The sequence below is a fragment of the Ptychodera flava genome (assembly GCF_041260155.1).
Source record: "Ptychodera flava strain L36383 chromosome 23 unlocalized genomic scaffold, AS_Pfla_20210202 Scaffold_23__1_contigs__length_28996876_pilon, whole genome shotgun sequence".
Taxonomy (NCBI): Eukaryota; Metazoa; Hemichordata; class Enteropneusta; family Ptychoderidae; genus Ptychodera; species Ptychodera flava.
In genome coordinates this window covers 8,438,061-8,457,143 of record NW_027248277.1, presented here as the reverse complement: position 1 = coordinate 8,457,143, position 19,083 = coordinate 8,438,061, and the positions used below count along the sequence as shown (strand labels likewise).

The following is a 19,083-nucleotide window of genomic DNA, read 5'->3' as shown; positions in this document are numbered from 1 at the left end:
AAATGTGATCTGAATGTTATTAAAATGGGTATGAGATCTATGAAATATGCTTTTGTAAAATTATGAGCAATACCACCATAATGTAGGGAAAGAGTTTACAATCAAGAGCTTTGAAAGAGTGATGAACTGATCAGACAAGGTCATTTGAAATGATCAGTGTGGTGCTTGATTCAATTCTATGGGTCAACAAACAAACTTTGCTCACATGTGCTGAAAAGTCAAGGGTCCACCTCATATAGGCATAAGAAAAACGGAGGTTTGAGGTACTTAATGACAATTGGCATTTAAGGGATGCCCACGCATGTCACCCTCACATATGTTTTGTTGTATATGTTCAAAGATTTGAACTTACCTTCCCATAGTAAAGCTCCAAATGAAGTATTTGGAAACCATAATAATCAAATTCAATGAAGATGGATGAAAAACTTGCTCTGCAAAGTGAAAAATATTTTTGATGGTACTGTATCCTTTTATGGCCCATAAGGTATACATCTAAAAGACCAAACGGGGAAGGCAATAATCGTTAAAGGGCAAACACTGCCTGTTGCCATGGCAATCCCTATATATCAATGTTTATCGGCGTATTCTTTAACGACAGTAAGAAAACTATCTGCCAACAGTTTGTGTCGATTAATTAAGGAGTGTAGCCTGTCTGACCTGCCATTCACAGTGATCACACATTTTATTGTGTAGTAAAATACACAAACATGGAAAACTTCGCACGGCACAATGAAACTTACTAAGGAGCAACACAGCCAAATCCATAATACTGCGTGTGAGGCGGATTTAAAACGAGCATGAAAAATTTATATTAGTTTGCGTATGGAATAGGTGTATGGTTTCAGCACAGAGGCATATGGTATCAGATTGGTTATATTGTTGAAGTATCAAAGGTGTACCCCCTTTCCAATTACCAGTCAATATGGCCGATCTGATTTGCATAGAGTGACTGACATATCGAAATTCAACAAAGGACATCAATCAGGGATTAGTTTCACTGATAGTAAATGTGATGCAAGCATGCATTGAAACTGTAAATGTCTGTAATTCTTCAAATCTCAGTGAAGCCTGGAATTTTCAAGGACATGACAACATTTGTCTGAATGACCAAACCGCATGTATTACACTCACTAAGAAGAGATCAAAATCACTGAAAGTTTGCGATCATAGAATATCGATATTGTAGGGGAATGTAGAAATGATACTTCAATTACGGTAGAATGCGCCTCGGGACAGATATTCAAATTCTCAAATTGTTATAATTCTTTTCTAATCCAGCAAATATTGGGCTCATTTTGAAGCTTTTGGAGTAAGAAAAATGTTCATTGTCGTTTTTAAAAATTGCAAATTTTATTTTTTCCCCTTAGAGTTAACACAGGGATGGTGGCCATTTTGAATTTAGAATATCAATAAATGTCAGGTAATTTGTTTCTCTAGCAAATGTTGCATGTCGATCGACCCTGAATTTTGTTGTTGATTTGGTAAGAGAATGGTTGAACGTTTCACTGAGGAAAGTTTGAGCAAAAGTTTATAAGTCTCTCACTTTTGAGGCCTGCACCACCTCATAACTATGTTTTGTTTCAAAATTAAACCAATCATCATTTTTGGATGGAATTAGTTTCTGTCATGATGATGCCGTGGAAGAATACATAAAAGAGTGTTTTTGTGTGTTGTTTGGTTTAAAAAGTAGTCCTCTGAATTTTAATGAAGACATACAAATTTGTGTTTAACATGCAACTGGCATGGACTTGTCACATTTGCAAAGTATCTTGGGAGCTTGAATCTCTCAGGTAAAAGTCTGCAGGATATCTTAAAACATTAAGTAAGTCTTAACCAGGTATATCCACAATTCCACAAGATAGTGCTTTTAGTGCCAGGCCTGACCAGCCGACCGTAAACAAAGCTGCAGGTTGCGTGACACACAGCAGGTCGCTGGACGTGTATCGGCATAGTTGGAACACCCTGTTACCGCTGTGCTAGAGTCAAAACAGTCCATTAGCCAAGTCTTGTCAACTGTATAAAGACGCAATGTAAAATAATGGCACACAGAGTTTGTGACCCTTCTGGTGTTGGGGTCAATAAACTGGACATGTATTTAACTACAATATTTCATGATAGTGAAAATGTGTTTTTATCTTCCATTTTGCTGACTCGTTTGCCACATGAGTAAAATATCCAAGCATTTTCATGTTTAAAATTTGCATATTTACATAAATTTGCATATATAATTTTGGCGTCAGGGTAACTGTCTTTTAAATGAAAATGTTGCATTTTGAGAATGTAATGGCCTGGGAAAAGTTTTAACAACATTCTTGCCACATGGATTAAATGAGACATCATAAATTTTTGTCAAGAACCATTATTTAGCAATTCATGAGGGCAATCCAACACTAATTCATCTATAATATCACAAATGGCACGTGTACACACAGCCTTCACAAAAAATCTGAGTCAGCCCTAATGTATTATTCATGAGGTGATCATGTGACAACCATGTGATTGATGGCAAAATAATGCAGGCAGATTATAGTTAATCTCTTCTCCACTGACCAGCAGATGGAATTACGCATCACATTTAATCATTTCCAAGGTAATTTTCCAAGTAATCTGTAAAAGATATATTTTGCGTGACTTCAAAGTATCCACTTACTTTTTCTTTTAACCGCATCCATGGAATATGATTAAAGTTGTATTCTGAGTATTTTCTCCGGGAAAAGTGAACAGATCAGATGAAAAGTGCCAATTTTGCTGCTCGGAAGATTTTATCTGTTGAAACTCACGCAATGAGTCAAGTGTTTGCCAATGGGTTTATGGAAAACATCAAAACAGTCCACTTTCTCCAAACGCAAGTAATATTACACCGATGCATGCCAACTGGCAATGAAAATACATTACAGCTTAGCCAATTTATATCTGCCACATCAATTTTACATATGTTGAAGAAAAAAGTTTTGACAACCAAATATCTGTGTAGTATAAATTGTTTCATTGAGGAACACATAGCTAAAAACACAATGTATATTTTGTTCAAGAAGTCAACCAAGTATGTCAAAAAAGGGAAAGAGAAAAGTAACTTCTGGACTGCAAGGCTGAATTTAATGGTTCTCTCACAGTTGGAACGAATTTACTTTGGACACAGGATGTGAAAGTTGCATAAATGTAATTGAGATTTAACATTTCCTGAAAGGGCTATCATGAAAAATACAGTCTTTCACATTTTGATCTTGTTCCAGATATATTTAAGATTCAAAACAGTTGACTTTTAGGCTCCAAGTTGAAATAACCTTATGTTTTAAGTATTAGTTCCATGTTTGAAGATTAATATTGGTGGAAGTTACCTCATTTATTGCAAGTTGGAGTAATTTCCCAACGCTTGGAAAAAAATGAAACTTAATTTGCCATGACAAATATTGCTGTTTTAGGTTAAAATGTATAAAAAATTAAATTAGTGTGCCAAGAAAATTTAACTGATTGGAAAAATATGAGAAAATTTGCACAGTATTACAAAATGATGACATCATTTCAACATCTGATTTGAAGTCGGGAGATTAAAGCGCCTCTTTGTAGCCATTGTTTTATTAATTTGAGCCCTTTCACCACCGTAAGCACAAAATGGTTCAACCTGTTCACCGAAAAATCAATGGCCTTAAACCAAACTTGGTCTTAAAAAGGAGCGAAGATTTGTGTTTATTGTTCCAAGGAAATGGACTATCATCCAAGAAGCAATCATAAAAAAGAAAGTTTAGCATTTTCTATTCTGTTGAGTAATCTTAAGATCTTTTTGAAACCAGGTGTTCATTTTAGGCATTGTGCAAAATGCTTTTAGGACCGCTCTGGTTTCAGAATCTTGCAAACACCTGCTGAACTCGCAGAGAGGTGTCAGAAAAGCCTTTCTGTTTGTGAAAGGAAAGACGACAGAATATCAAGAAAGTTTCCCAAAATGGGATCAAAACTATGACGGATGACGGGACTTCTTTTGTAAGGGTTAAAAATTGATTAGAATGTACAAAAAAGAGGTCATGCCCTTAATGATGATTTCTTCTGAATTTAAGAGAAAACAGAATTTTTTTCTAAAAATTCTTCAGGATGTTCATAAGTATAAATAAAGGAAATTTATCGGAAATGTTAGTCGGCATCACCCCACATTTGCAGCTGCAAAATTTCTTTTCAACCAGCTCTGTTTTATATCATTTCTTGCTAACTTTCTAAATGTCACATGATTTACTTAATGGGATTTCAGCTCAGTCACGTCTGCAGTCCCAGCTCCAGACACTGATATTAATATCTTCTATTGTTAAAATGTTCTTCCAGTACTGTGGCGGCAACTTCATACAAGTTTTAATACTGACCTTATCGTGTTATTAACTGCATATATCGTCCAAAGTATCTTATTAAATCTCACTCAAGTCTGTTGAAACACTCAGTATTTTGCCTGTACAGCCCCTGTTTTAAAGCCTCATTAACTTTAAATTATGACAGCTGTCTAGTGTTTATTGTTCCATGCTTCAAATCATCTTCAATTTGTGTGCAATTTAGTACGGCATGGTGAAATACTTGGTATTGAGTTTTTCCATGTGTCAATTAATGTCTTGGTCTGTGTGAAAATACCCTGTATTCTGCATGTCAAAACTGCCTGTAATATGTGACCTGTAGTAATTGTTATGGGTGATGAGAGAAATCTGCGTGTACTCAAAATTTCATTCTGACAGAAATTTTATCATACTTTTACATCCATATATATAGGATGGAAATTTATGGCTTGTCAGAAGACGGTCCCTCTATGAGATAGAGGGACCGTGGTCAGAAAAGAGAACTGTAATTTTAGTAAATAGCCATCTTAAGAAGATACCAACGGATTGTCAAGCGTTTCTGTTCCACTTCTGCTTTCAGTCACTCCAGAAACCTAGAAACCACTTGTGAACACATTTTAGTCGACATGTGTCACATTAGGTCTGTGTCACCGCTTTGTAATTGAATCAGCGGATTTAGCTTGCAGTGGCGTTCAACACACAAGAAAACTAAAAATAAAACATGGTTCATATCATTTTATAATAATTGCTGAAGCTTTGTACCGGTGTACCGGTAGTTTTAAAATCTCATTTCTGGAAATTGTAGAGTTGTATATCAGTACAATAAAACCTGTCAAAACTAAATACCGTTGGGACACTAGGACAGGTTTTCCGTTTAGAGAGGGTTCAGTTTTATAGAGCTATATTTAACATCATGTCTATGGGCACTGGTCTGAGATAACTGTTCTGTGTTGACAGTTTTCTGGTTCAGACAGGGTTCAGATAAGACAGGTTTTACTTTATTTATGAAGTATTGAAGATAATAGCAATAATTAAAAATCCAAATGGAAGGGGGTGAAAACTTAGCTTTTAGTTTTCGCTTTGCCATCAAACAAGTTTAGTTGGCGTCGCTCATCATCATGTAATGTTAGTTATGAGTCTTGGCCTTTGGTTCTGTGGATGTGTACTGTCTGTGCAGGTATAGGGCACAATTCATCGTTAGTGTGGAGAGTGTATACAAAATATGAAAGTGATCATATCTTGACAGACGCGATTATTGGGGGAAAGTATAATTGCAGTGTTCTTGTAAACGAAATCCCATACTTTTACATGCATTGAAACAACAGGCATGATCAACCACAAGTACAACATCAGTTTCGGTAAACACAAACAACATCAAAAACACCTGAGTTCGCTATGGCGAGTCAACTCACAGTTCTTGGCTATTATATTCCTACATCATGTGACACTACTCCACCAATGAAAGCGCTTGTTTACTTTGGATTTTCATCTTGAAACTTACAAGTTTTTCTCTTTCTTTTATTCTTTCACAGGTTCGGACACTGTTTGTTAGCGGGCTGCCTATGGACGCAAAGCCAAGGGAGCTCTACCTACTGTTCAGGGCATATAAGGTAAAACAGCACCTTACTTTTTACAATATTCTTCTGTGTTCAGTCTTCAGTCTAATGCATTTACCCAATAACCAATCCACTACTTATGCAAATTGTTTCCAAGGTAGCCAAATTGTATCAATAAAAATTGCTACATTTTACAAGAAAAGTAACAAAATATTGGACTCCAAAAACATCTGTATTATAGTCCTAATCTTTTCAACTTTTGCAACATTGTAAATGGTCTTATATGAATAATAATGAGAGTACCTTTTCAGCCAGCTTAAGTTGCAACAAGTTGGTCTAACTTTAAATTAAAATAGCTATAGTATTTACCCTCAGTTGTACTTACCCTCAGGTGTTTATAGTATTGTTCCTGCTAATTATCCCATCTGTCACCACCTGATTGAAAACTTAGTAGCTAATAGTGGCTGGTATAGGGCAGAAAGTTTGAAAGACAAAGAATACCAAGATCCCACACATTAAAAAAGACAAATTAAAATTTTATCATGATCCTCGGATGTTTTATGTGAGAAAGAAACCTGGCTTAATCATGCGTATGTTCTTTATGCCTATGTTAACATAATCAAATTTATATGATCCAACTTTCTTGGAGAAAACACCTCTTTCACTTCCTGTAAAGCTGTTGGACAACTAAGCCATGTCATTGCATGAAGTAAGGCGAAAATTCTACAAAGAATATGTAGCAATTAAATTTTCATCACAGCTAATGAAGCCTATTTTCTTGAGATAAAACTGATTGAGCAAGTATTATCTGCATTTCAAGTGCCATGGGATTAAAATCTGATCCAAAGTATTTATATGTTGGCACCATCATTCATCGAGCTGTCAGCACATGGAGGTACAAACGAACCTTCCATGCTCAGGGTAAAACTTTAATCTCTCAATAACTGATAATTACCTTGAAGACAAGTGTACATGTTTCTGTATATGGACGAATATATTTGATTTATGAATGCCATTAATTTTAATTGCTTTGTAATTAACGTGCATCTTGTTCTCAAATTTCAACATGGCCCACTTTTTTTGGAGATTTTTATCTCCTCCAGATTTTTGTGTAAAGGATGCCAGTTACTTTTACAAATGTTTTAGTGATACGGTTCTGTTTTTTTATTTTTTATTTATGTATTTATTAAGAATAAGAGGTACATTCTTTTTTTTGAGCATTTTTGCCAAAATTCTCAAAAGCTAGCAATTTTTTTGGTGAAATCAACTAACGGTTGGTGATTTGCTTGAATAGAAGTCACCAGGTGCTGGACAGGATGAAGTAGATATCTTAACAAAGATTATAGGAAATCATCGGAAGCTCTATCCATGAAAATCTCTTTTTCATCATAAGCCTTAATCTTCTGCTCAAAATGCTTGTATGAGTTTCTAGCTTGCATGCATAAAGAAAACTAACCAAAATTTTGTCATGTTTGTCCGGAAATTTTAAGAATGTAACAAAAATCGTGCTGTCTGGTTAATAGGCATTGACATGATAAATGACAAATGCTGTGTTTATTGTTGAAAAGCTGAATTTTCCAAAGAAGTTTTGCCGGAATGACATGGGAAAGGAGTGTGTGATGCCCGGCTCCTTGTCAAAGGATGAGTGCAGGTGCACAGAAGTCACCACAGCATGTGTTAATAAAGATTACAAGAGATCAAACAAAGGATTTTCAGGCAAAATGCCGGAAACATTTGACAATTAGGAAAACAGAGAAAGAAAGCGAAGGACAAGAGACAGGACCAGATAACCGTCAGAATACATCTTGTGATTATCTTCTTTACAGCAATTTTATTCATGTCTGTATGAAATGGCTTAATGTCAAAATTATCATCTCGCTGTCTGCTTTCGCTACTTAAAGCCCCAATAAATTCATGGTCTTTGGATTACAGGCAATTCAATTTCTAGCTTTTCAACACTGTGTGACTATCACCTGCTGGATCATCAGTTTGTCTGTAAAAAGAATCCTGTCCCTAAATTCTGGTTGGTGGCGCTCCAACACGAAATAAAAAAAACAGAATACTGGGGAGTTTCATCATTTAGTTTAAGTGCCTGGTATATCATTCGCGTGATGGCTTTATTTTGATATTATCTGTCTGCAGTACACAATTTTCTGCCTTTTATCACCCTCTCCTTAATCTCTGTGCTCCTCAAGGGTTTTGTTTCACTACTCGGAGATAGAATTTTAACTCAGGTGGCATACAAAGAGATTTAAGCAGTAGCCAACAGCGATCTTCTTCGGCAAAGCTTGTCGCCGTGGCGTTGATTTCTTGTCTGAAACACTCAGCAAGAATGGTTTCAACTCTTGTGAACCACAGTTGTACGATACAGCAGCTTCAGTGTTATAATGTTTAACCCTTTGAGTACTGTAATTTTTGCCCACTAAAATTTGAGTGCAACATGTTACCAATTTTTATGAAGTTTTCTGTAATTTTTGTGACAATTTTGGACCAAACCGACATAAAATTTCATAGACTTCAATTTTTATCAAAATTTTGGCAAAAATCTGAAAAAAATTGACTGGAGTACATTTTATAAAGGCGACAAAAATTTACTTTGGTGCTCAAAGGGTTAATGTTGCAATTTGTGAAGTTTGGAAAAGAAAGATATTAGCAAAGATGTGTATAATACTTTCAAAGAGAAATATATTTTGAAGTTCAACATCAATATTATAAAATGTTGGTTATTAATTTTGAAAACGAACAAAAAAGAGGAGGCACTGGTAACTCTAAAGCAATAATTGTGTGCCAAGAAGTAATAAATGCAATGAAACATTGACTTCATATTTTAAGGCTTCACTCATAATTGATAGATAGATTTCCCAGTTAATTTATCAAAGCAGTCTTGATGCTTCGACAGGTTGATGTCTTTGTTTAGGTGACTATGTACTGATCATGATTTCGAATCAAGTCAAGAATTTACTGAATTCTGTGTGATTGATTTGATAGAAATCTACATGTGCCAAATATTAGTTCTGAAGGATGAAACACATGTATCCTAGGGGGGGCCATAGTAATAAGAAACCTCATGAAATGAGTGACAAGTGTTGTAATATTCAACTTGCAATAGTTGTACAGCATGGATACTTTCAGAGACATCACTGCATACGTTACAACAGCACATGTCAACAAGATGTAGAAACTCATTTTCTCTTGTCAAAAAAGTCATGCCACCAAGTTTTGATTAGATTTTGTGGTTTATATGTTGTGCCAGGGAATTTAAACACAGTGGAAAACATCCCTCAGTTGTACCCTAATTTCTCCTGTCCTTTGTGAGATAAATTCACACTAAAAGAATTGTCAGCAGTAGGTAGTTTGAAAAGTTGTATGTGGAAACTTCTATTGATGAGTAGTTTAATACACTGGTGGGCATTTGTATGATTGGTGTGCAGGTAGGAAAAACTATCTAATGTGTTCTGTATGGCGATCATGCTTGCTAAAGTGTTTGAGATTAAAATGAACGATCGTTGGAGGAAGCATCTGTAAATCCTGGTACAGAGCTGACGACTTAGACGACTGGAGCCGGATGGATTAAAATGTCGCAATTATGGGTAATTTTCTAGTTTACTGAGTACCAGCGACTTTTTTTCATTCAAGTCGGCTTTAATGCTTGTATCGGAGGTCGAGCGTGACGAGAAATGCGTCTTTAAGTTACAAAGTGCTGCGGTAAATTTGTGTTACTGTTGAATAATCGTCCTGCTAAATATTTTCGAAACAAAAATACACATTTTCCTAGCCATAGAATTGCTTCCCTAGAACCTTAACCTTTGTTCTAGTAATTTGGGACTGATCTAGACCAGAATAGGTCAAATACTTACATCTTACAATTACTGAAAATACAACAAAATCACTGTATTTATCTTGTGTTCAAGTTCTTATGACTGAAAAATATTTATAGTGATACTGAAAGACAGTGATATACTCCAGTGATTTGCTCATATTAAAAAATCTTGTGTGATGCAATTTTTTTTACAATTTTCTCATGTGTTATGTTAGCAATAGTCAGCATACCTATATCATTAAACTAATCCACAAATATAACCACACTAGTTAAAGTTTCATCAATTCTAATATTTGTTGTGTTTTCCTGTATTTTTTATTTCTCTGTAAAACACATGTTCTTGTTGTAAAGCTGGAAATTGTATTGAAAAGCTGCCTAGTGTTCAACCCGTCTAAAGAGTCTGTATGACTGTGATGTACAATGTTGTTGTTGATGGATAGATTCTAGGCTTGATTAAAATTCACTCATCAACAATGTCATTGTATCACATATGTTATGGATTATGTGGAAATACTTTTTCTGTCAGTATATTGTATTTCTTTGAGATAAGTGAGGCATTGCTTGTGTTTTATAGAACAAAAAAAAATGAAAATTTTATCATAAGTAAAGAACATTTGTAGAATAAGTAATGATTGCGCCTATCATTGTGCATGTACAGAATGCAAATGATGAAAACATTGTCATAGTTACGGCTTTTTTCAAAGTAGAAAATAGACAAAATAACTATGGATTGCACTTACAATAAAGCAGCTAATGAATGCAATTATCCGAACAAGAATGCGCCTTGTGAAAGCTTGAAGGCAAATATCTCATTCAGAGATCTGATACCTACTATGACATGTGATATTACTGGTATCTGGTACATCTTTACATCGTGATACTTGATTTTTATGTACGGTTATATATATATATCGGTTAAGCGTCGTCATGTAACTTTATCAAACTCCGGCCATTATTTTATGAAGGATCCATTAAAAGCCCATTCAAAGAGTTACTTGTACTCTCTTGTTTGTTGAACGCTTATGAGAATCCTCTAAGAGTTGTTCATTGTGGTTTAAACTTGATTAATTGTTTTAAACAGAGGTTGGATCTATCTTACAGAGAAATAAAGATGTTGATCCCCAACTGTGCTATGGTCGTCTAGCCTTTCGCCACGGTGGTTTGAGCTAATCCCGTTGTTTTCTCCAGTAAAGTTGGACCTCTAGAGAGGGGAATGGGGGAGAAAGAGTTAAGTTGCCAAGAAATAGAAAAACATACATACTTATGAAAAACAGCTGCAATTTAGAAAAATTTTCAACAGCATTGAAGGCTGCAGTCCCATTTCTTGATGAGATACTCAAGTCAGAATCGCAAACATGCATTCTGAGTATGAACACGATATGACTCAGAGCAGCTTAACTCATCATTTCTAAGGATATGGCTCCAGCTTTGTCGCCAGAGTTAATAGCAAAACATCAGAGTCTTATTGTGAAAAGGGTTAGGCATAGAATTCACAAAATCATTCAGAACATGTTCTTTCAGTTATTGTCAGAAATATTTTTCTCCACCTGCCTTAATGTCGGGTTTCCTTCAGCGGTATAGGGCAATACAGATATCATAGTTTTCATTTCCCTGGCTTTCAGAAGATTAGATAAAAAAGATGGCCTTCAGGGCTAGGTATTAGTGATAAAGGACAAACACTGAAAACATCTTGTTAACATTTGAGATAACCCTGAAATCGGAAATAATTTGTGTGTGCAAGTGAAGCCTGGGAACTGAAGCTTCCTGTAGTCAGTTCTGTCAAAAAAGAGTCACATTTTCAAGATTATTGGTGATCTAAATTAGTTTAATATTAATGTGTTAAATATAAATTTCAAAGGTACCATTGTCTTTATAGCAAAGCTGTCCACCCTTGATGGTTTGAAATAAGGGAAAATGTCAAGTGGGTGTTATTGATTGACAAAGTGGCCATCTCATGCTCAAGTTGGTAATATGAGACTTGAAGACAGTATCTGGCAGTGCAATGGCCGCAAAGACCAGTTTACTTAACCCTTTTAGTGCTGTGATTTTCCCAGCAAAAATTTATGTGCAACATTTTACCAATTTTTATGACTTTTCTGTAATTTTTTTATAATTTTGGACCAAATGGTCATGACTTGTCATTGGCCACATTTTTTGATCAAAATTTTTTGGAAAATCTGAAAAAAAATTCTCTGTGATATATTTTATTGAAGGCGACAAAAATTGACTTTGGCACAGAAAGGGTTCATAATATGAAGCTGCTTATTGCTAAGACTTAGAAATATCAACAAAATGACTAGAGTATCAGTTGTTGCAATACATCCATTACTGATTATCTATCTTCTTTGTAAATTCTCATCCATGTCCATCGTCCGTCTTTTGGTTTCCAGGGTTACGAAGGCTCATTACTAAAAGTAACTGGAAAACAGGGCAAGAATACATCGGTGAGTACATATCATCTCTTTCAATATGATTGTTGTCTTCCCCATATATTTATTTTGATTTATTTTGATAATGGATATATCACAAGCTTTAAATGGATGTTGAGTGTTTGATATCTCCGTGATGAAATATTGGTCTGTTTTGCAAAGAAGTAGAACTAGAAGGTACATTGCATCGCTGATAAATCCTCTTCAAGACAATAGCATACGGTACATTAATGCTTTCTCAATCAGATTCTTTGCCTCTTAAAGTTTATCATGTGGAACATCTGTTTCTACTCGCAGTGAAATAACGTGTGTGAATTCAAATGGAAAGTAATTTCTGTAATTTCAGATGATTTTAATTATCATAGTGAATTTTTCCTGGGTAACTTTTATTCGCTTCAAACAAGTCTTCTCAAGATTTTGCAAATATACCAGTAGTATAGAAAGTAAATGGCTATGCTAGCTTAACAATTGCAGTAATTATTGAAAGGCAATCAAAATGGCCATTTCATACAAAAATGCCTGGTATAACATCAAAACTGATAAAAAAGCCTTACACATCTTCAGACAGTGTTTGCCAAATAAATAAAAACTTGGAGGACATCCCACATGATTCATGTTAGCAACTTCATCCCCATAGTTTGGCCCAAACTCATCATCATCAATTGTAACTTTGAACATGTTTACAGAGAATAGGAGTCAACAGCTAGGTTAAAAAGTCATGATTATTGGGCTGTCACTCAGCATAATGGCCAACTGTCAGTGGTACCGTGAACTTCATACATCTGTCTCTCTGCAGCAGCATACGTCACCAAGCTATAGATGTTGCTATATGTCCAGCAACCTGAACCTTGAATGTACACATTCTATCCACGCAAAATTGTTCAAGTCTCCTGATGCATGAATACAGAAAAGACCTGTAAATTTCTAACAGCGCTAGAAATGTCAAAGTTGTTTGAAGATGTGCAGCGCATCATCTTGGCTTTACTCTGATTCAGAGAACTGTATCCTAAGCGCAATTTAACCTCCCAACATCCACATCCATTTGGGAAGGAATTTGAGAATGTTTTTGATGATGTGCGTATATAGGTTTGCTTATTATAATGGATTTTCAAGATCACCCTCCAACTGTTCAAACCGTATGTCTCATCTTTCTATTGTTCACCAGCCGCCGGTTATCAGAGTTTCTGAGATTGAAGTGAAATGTCTTGTCTCGTTTGGCTTTAAGTTTTACAATCAGACAGAAGCTTTAGAATTTTATGGGACCATGGTAATGTTTACTGACAATGTGATAGAGTTGCCTTCATGAGAAACAGGAGACTTTTTTCTTCTTGTAGAAACAGCTAGGCTACATGGCTTCATTGTAAAGAGTATGCTTCTAAGTAGCTATCTCAGTTCAAGGAATCATTATCTGACAATTCAAGACATCAGTGTTATATTTCATGGTTTTTTTTCAATTCAGTCAGTGATTTTTGATCATTATTTACTTACAAGACTTCGCTGTCCTGAACCTGACCCTCAATCCCAATTGATAATAATTGGTTCAGGCTGAACCATTGTAGTGAAAGGGGTAAACGGTTGTGCTCCTGGACAATGTGAAAACTGAGAACTGAATGCTTTATGATGCATCTTTGCTGGCATGTTAAGCCTTTGAGAACTGTAATTTTTACCCCAAAAATATCAAGGCAACATTTTACCAATTTTTATGAATTTTTCTACAATATTTTCTATGATTTTGCACTAAATGGACATAAATTTTCATGGGCTTCACTTTTTGACCAAAATTTTGGGAAAAATAAAAAAAAAATTGTCTACATCTGAAAGAAATTGTTTCCGTTATATTGTATATTTATTATATTTATATTGGATATTGTATTATTGGGATATAAGCCTAAATATTTGCAAGAATGTCAAATAGCTATGCTCAACAGCAATCATTTAGAGCTCAGAAAAATTTGATTATTTCCTGTTTTTGTTTGTATTGATTAAATATTTATCTTCTTAATTCAACAGCCTGTAGGATTTGTAACTTTTGAAACGAGAGCTGGTGCAGAGGCTGCAAAGCAAGCTCTTCAGGTAAGCTTGATGTAGAAGTCTTGTTGTTCCTGTGCAGAAATAAAGCTAGTCATGTCCATCAATGAGGTGCATTGACCTCTCTCAAGGGGACGCAGTGATTTCATCCTACTTGGCAATGACATCTTACGCTCAAGAACCATCAAGACCAGGACTTACACTGCCTCTGATATCATATACTTTGAACATTTCAGCGATTATCAACTCATTAGTTCACATTGTTTGATTTAAATTTGAGCATGCGAATTCTCTCCTTTCTCTCATTTGGAGAGTGTTCGTGAGATTGCTAGAGCCCCGAGGAGCTACGTGTTCACAGCAGTTGTTGCCAGTGCTCTCTTGATAAACGTAATCGTCAAATTTGCTAGTTTTTACCCCATCACCATGGTAATATTGTCCCCACGGCAACAATTTGAAGTAATCAGTGCTATCGTATATACTCTTTTAATGATACCAAGGCTCTGCCCTTTCTGTGGAACAGAGTTTAATTGGTATTCACTGAAACATCGAACAACATCAGGCTTACTTATGGAGGACAGCTGAATAAAAGATTGGATGCTTCAAACAGTTAAAAGCTCACAGAATGTCTTTATAGCCATATCGTTCCTATTTGAACCGAGTACAGGTCAAAAGTCTGAGGTAGATAAAGACCTTACATCTTCCAAATTTTGTAAAGAAAAGCTTAACAACCAAAATGTACTACTTCATATCTCTCATCCATCATGCTTTAATATGTTTGAGGAAGCTACTTAGAATTTTTGCGTGCAATTGTAGCTGCAATTAAAATCCCACCGCTGCCACCAAAGTGTCAATGGCTCTGGTTAGGTACTGGCAGGGGAGAGGCAATTCAAAGTAACACAAAATTTACGGCTTATAAACTGTGACGCAGCGAGTGTCATGTAAAATCCCAGTGGTTAGCCTAGTGAAAAAAATCCAGGGAAAGTGTTCATAATGGTCTTAGCGAAGAGCTGGTCTGTGCTCATTGTTGCTCACTTTTTAGTGATTTGTGCGCTTTATAAAACGTAGAAAAAGAACCAGGAAGCTGTCAATTTGAAAACCCCATCAGTGTCAGACCATGTACAAATTACATTCACTATACCATCTGCATTGCATTCTTATATCAAGCTTTGGCAAGTTTTCTTTTCATTAGAATTTTTTTCATTCATGAAATCAATCCAAGTCAAGATTTGACCCTCTTTGACAGAAGATAATTAATTTTTTTGCCATCTTTTGAAAGTTTAGAATTTGTTTATAAAAGGATCTGAAGCGGGCATTCATAGGAGCCATGTAGACTAAAATTGAAACCACTAATCAGAGATGTTTTGACTTGCACACTTACTCAAAGGGGGAAGTAGACAATTTGGGAAATTATTCCTCTTCCTTAACAGAATATCTCTCAGAAAAGGGAACGTACATCGTGAGCAGTGACATAGTCAGGCAGATAAAATTGGTTTAAGCAAAGAATTAATCCACAGAGTCACTATAAGGGCTCTCTGGAAGTCAACCAGTGTATTAATCATGGTTCAAGTGAATGCTATATGCATTTTATTGTTCAGGGAAGACTGAGGTGTTACATGAAGTGATAACCCATTCATTGGTGAATGGTTTTCATAATCCTGTCATCTACTGGCATTGGTGAACCTTAAAATTACAAGGATATCGGGGTGAACAGGTCAAATGTTCCCATTGGTTATTCCATTAATGCTCAAGATGCTGTAGATTTGTACCCTCGAAAAGGTGTCGTGTTACGGGAAATCCCTTTTTGCCGAGTTGGACGCCCGTTATGCAACATGCATGTACCTGTAATTGGGTACCACTCTGTTATCCACCTTGGCAACAAATAGATTTTTAGGATAGTGGGTCTCTGTGAGGTGATATTTATTGTTATTTTCCATAATATCTGTATTCTCAAATTATTTGTGTTTTACATGTCCCGGTAGGTCTTCAAGTTGCAAATGATCTTATGGCCAAAAAAATTATGAATTCTGTGGAAACTAATATTTCCAAATATCAAAAAAAATGAACAAATCTGTCAAGCAAAGGTGCCACTAACTGAAATACAATCTAGTTGACAGAATTAGAGAGACATTGTGCATGAACAGTGTCGTTTTAAATGAGTAATGGAAAATTGACAGATTTTGTGTCGAGCATAATTAGTGATTACCTTATTAATTTTTAAAGTTGCTTTCTAAATGGTTGCTTGAATAATCATGGAGGCGGCACTCTATTTCTTCCCTGATACACAAACGTCATAAAAAATTCAAAGCAATAGTACAATCACTTTCCCTTGAAGGGCCTTAGAACTATGAAGCTCCTTTTTGCAACAGTTTCAACCCCTTTCTAATTCATGCTGTTGATCCATTTTTCTAATCTTCTCAAAGTTTCATACAGTTCACCCATTTTTCCAGCATATAGGGCCCAACATTGCAGCTTAAAGTGGTCAGTTGTACCAAAATACCGGGCATCAAGGTGCCAGCAAGCTTAGGAAAATTAAATTTAACTTCATATACATATTATACTGTGCAGTATTTATGTTTTCTCTGTGAAAACACAGAGAAGTGAGAAGTATTATGTATTTCCCCTAAAAAAGCAAAGCGCATCGATACAGCATTTTGAAATCTGCCAATCTGACTACCGATGTTTGTTTCATGTATGTGATGTAAATGAAATCTGCAATGCGTTCTTTTCGGCCGGCCTGTTCTTCCCCATCCCCTGTAAACAGGTCCACACTCACTGTTGATAACATATAGAGTTTGGGTCAAACCATGGTGGTGAATGGGTTAAAACCTAACTTTGGTCAGTGATGAACATTGAAAATATTAGTGCATTCAAAAGCAAGGAACAGCATTACAAAGTGGGATATTTCTGGTTTAACTTACTTGTGTCCATCTTTCTTTTACTGTTAATTCCCTGGAAGCTGATCAGAATTCTCCGAGCACACACACTGCGCTTAATGCACATTGTGCTTCAACTCAATGAAATAGGTTCCCAACTTGTACCGTTCTATCTACCGTGTAAATGGAATCTGAAGTCTTTCTTTGCTATACAAAGTCTCATCAAGGCCATCTCTATGAAACTGTGTGTTTCTAAATCACCTCCAAGTGACTATATTATCACCTTTGGATGTCATTATACATTTCAGCTGGTTTCTTCATTTTCAGCTTTTTAGAAACATAACCTTCAAAGAATGTTTCTCTAAAATGATAATACTAATGTTTTTCACCTTAGCAATGTAGATACAACCAGAGTTGCGCTTTTATTTTCAAACCCTGTTATTACAGGAATTTAGACTGCACCCACAAACTTAAAAGACTTACTGATATTATGGCATGGTCTTGCAATATACCATCTGTTCATGTACACAATGTGCAAAAGCTGCAAGACTCACTACATTATACTTTTCTCTCGGTCACCATTGAACCACCAAACTGTACTTTACACACGCAAAACATTAAGTTCAATAAAGGCAAATACAGCACAATGACAATAAGGCATGTTCCAACCTCTTGAGCTGGGCAACTGAAGGTTTTATGTGACTGCCAATGAGTATACCTGGGTTTTATCACCCACACACTCGGCTTAGCATGTGCCTCATGCCTTATTGACTTTTGGTCACTTTATTTTAACACCTTGCAGGGAGTACGTTTCGATCCCGATATTCCGCAGACACTACGGCTAGAATTCGCAAAATCCAACACCAAAGTTAGCAAACCTAAACAGACATCTCCACAGCCGCCCAACGCACAACAAGCACTTGGACCACATCTTACACCAAGAGAACCTTGTAAGTATGACACCGCCTCATCCTCTTCGTCCCCCCCCCCTCCTCCAAACACCTGTACACCGTCACCTCTCACCCACCACATTCACCTTTGACCTCTGGATTGAAAGTTTATTTAACCTTATCTCACATCAGGTAAGTAAACTGCCATTAATCCAAAACAGCAGCATGTTACTAACTTCATAACTTTGAATTTTGGCGTAAATTTTCATAATATTTTTTCTGCATTATATAAATTAACAATCACTCAGACAACTTACATGATTTTCAAACTCCTTTGCAATTTATGCAGTTTTGAATGTGTGACACCTGTTTTGTCTGTGGCCATGTTTCAACAACAGTGACATATTTTTCTTGAATGTAAAATTCACGATCTCGTTCCACTGTTTTCTTAGTGTATTGATATTGAAAATAATCACAATTATTGTCATCATCTTTCTAATTTGAGGATAGAAACTCATATTTTAAACCTTATCACTCCCATTTGGACTTACAGAAATCCATCATTACCACAGGAAACAATAGGTTTGCACCAAAGTTTGTTGGTAATGAGGTAATAAGTTAAAAAACTCCACGACAACGCTTCTGGGCAGGATGTTAGGGTGTGTCTGTATCATTGCAAAGTATGTTTTTGGCTTCATGTCTCACTACCTTGGTATTTGTCAATGTCAGATCACTTTTCCTTTAATGAATCTTCGATGGTATGAGCAGATGATGTGACGTTAATTCTAGACGACAGTTTCTCTAAATTAATTTGTGGTAACATTGTAGCTGAGCGGTTTCAAACCCAGTCGCAAGAGATTCCATTTCCACTTGGCTCCATTCAGCAAGGCTGTATAGCATCATTTCACTGACCTTAGGTAAATAGTGATAATACCAGAGCACATCTATCTATGAATGGTGACATCACCTTTGGGGCAAGCATACAGAAGATGTCTTTAAAAGCACTTAGCATGTCTGACCTCATCGATTTTTCATAAAACTGAGAGCCAACTGCCGAGAAGCTTTATTCATGTTTATTATCAAATAGGCTTTTAATGTTGATTGAGAGAGATGTCTTTTGGGGCAATGATGTTATTTCTACTCATCTAGGAAGAACTCCATCCATACATCATCAAAA

At 35.9% G+C, this 19,083-nt stretch overlaps 1 protein-coding gene across 2 annotated transcripts in view; it reads left to right on the top strand.

Moving 5' to 3' along the window:
- The first annotated feature begins 5,808 nt into the window (after positions 1 to 5,808).
- LOC139124165 (RNA-binding protein, mRNA-processing factor 2a-like) overlaps positions 5,809 to 19,083 on the top strand; it is a 30,285-nt gene continuing 17,010 nt past the window's right edge. For both annotated transcript variants that reach the window (XM_070690311.1, XM_070690310.1), the window contains exons 1-4: positions 5,809 to 5,920; positions 12,077 to 12,130; positions 14,126 to 14,188; positions 17,819 to 17,966. In XM_070690311.1, coding sequence (XP_070546412.1) covers positions 5,873 to 5,920; positions 12,077 to 12,130; positions 14,126 to 14,188; positions 17,819 to 17,966 — 313 coding nt within the window. In that variant the 5' untranslated portion in view covers positions 5,809 to 5,872. The remainder of the gene's footprint in view (positions 5,921 to 12,076; positions 12,131 to 14,125; positions 14,189 to 17,818; positions 17,967 to 19,083) is intronic.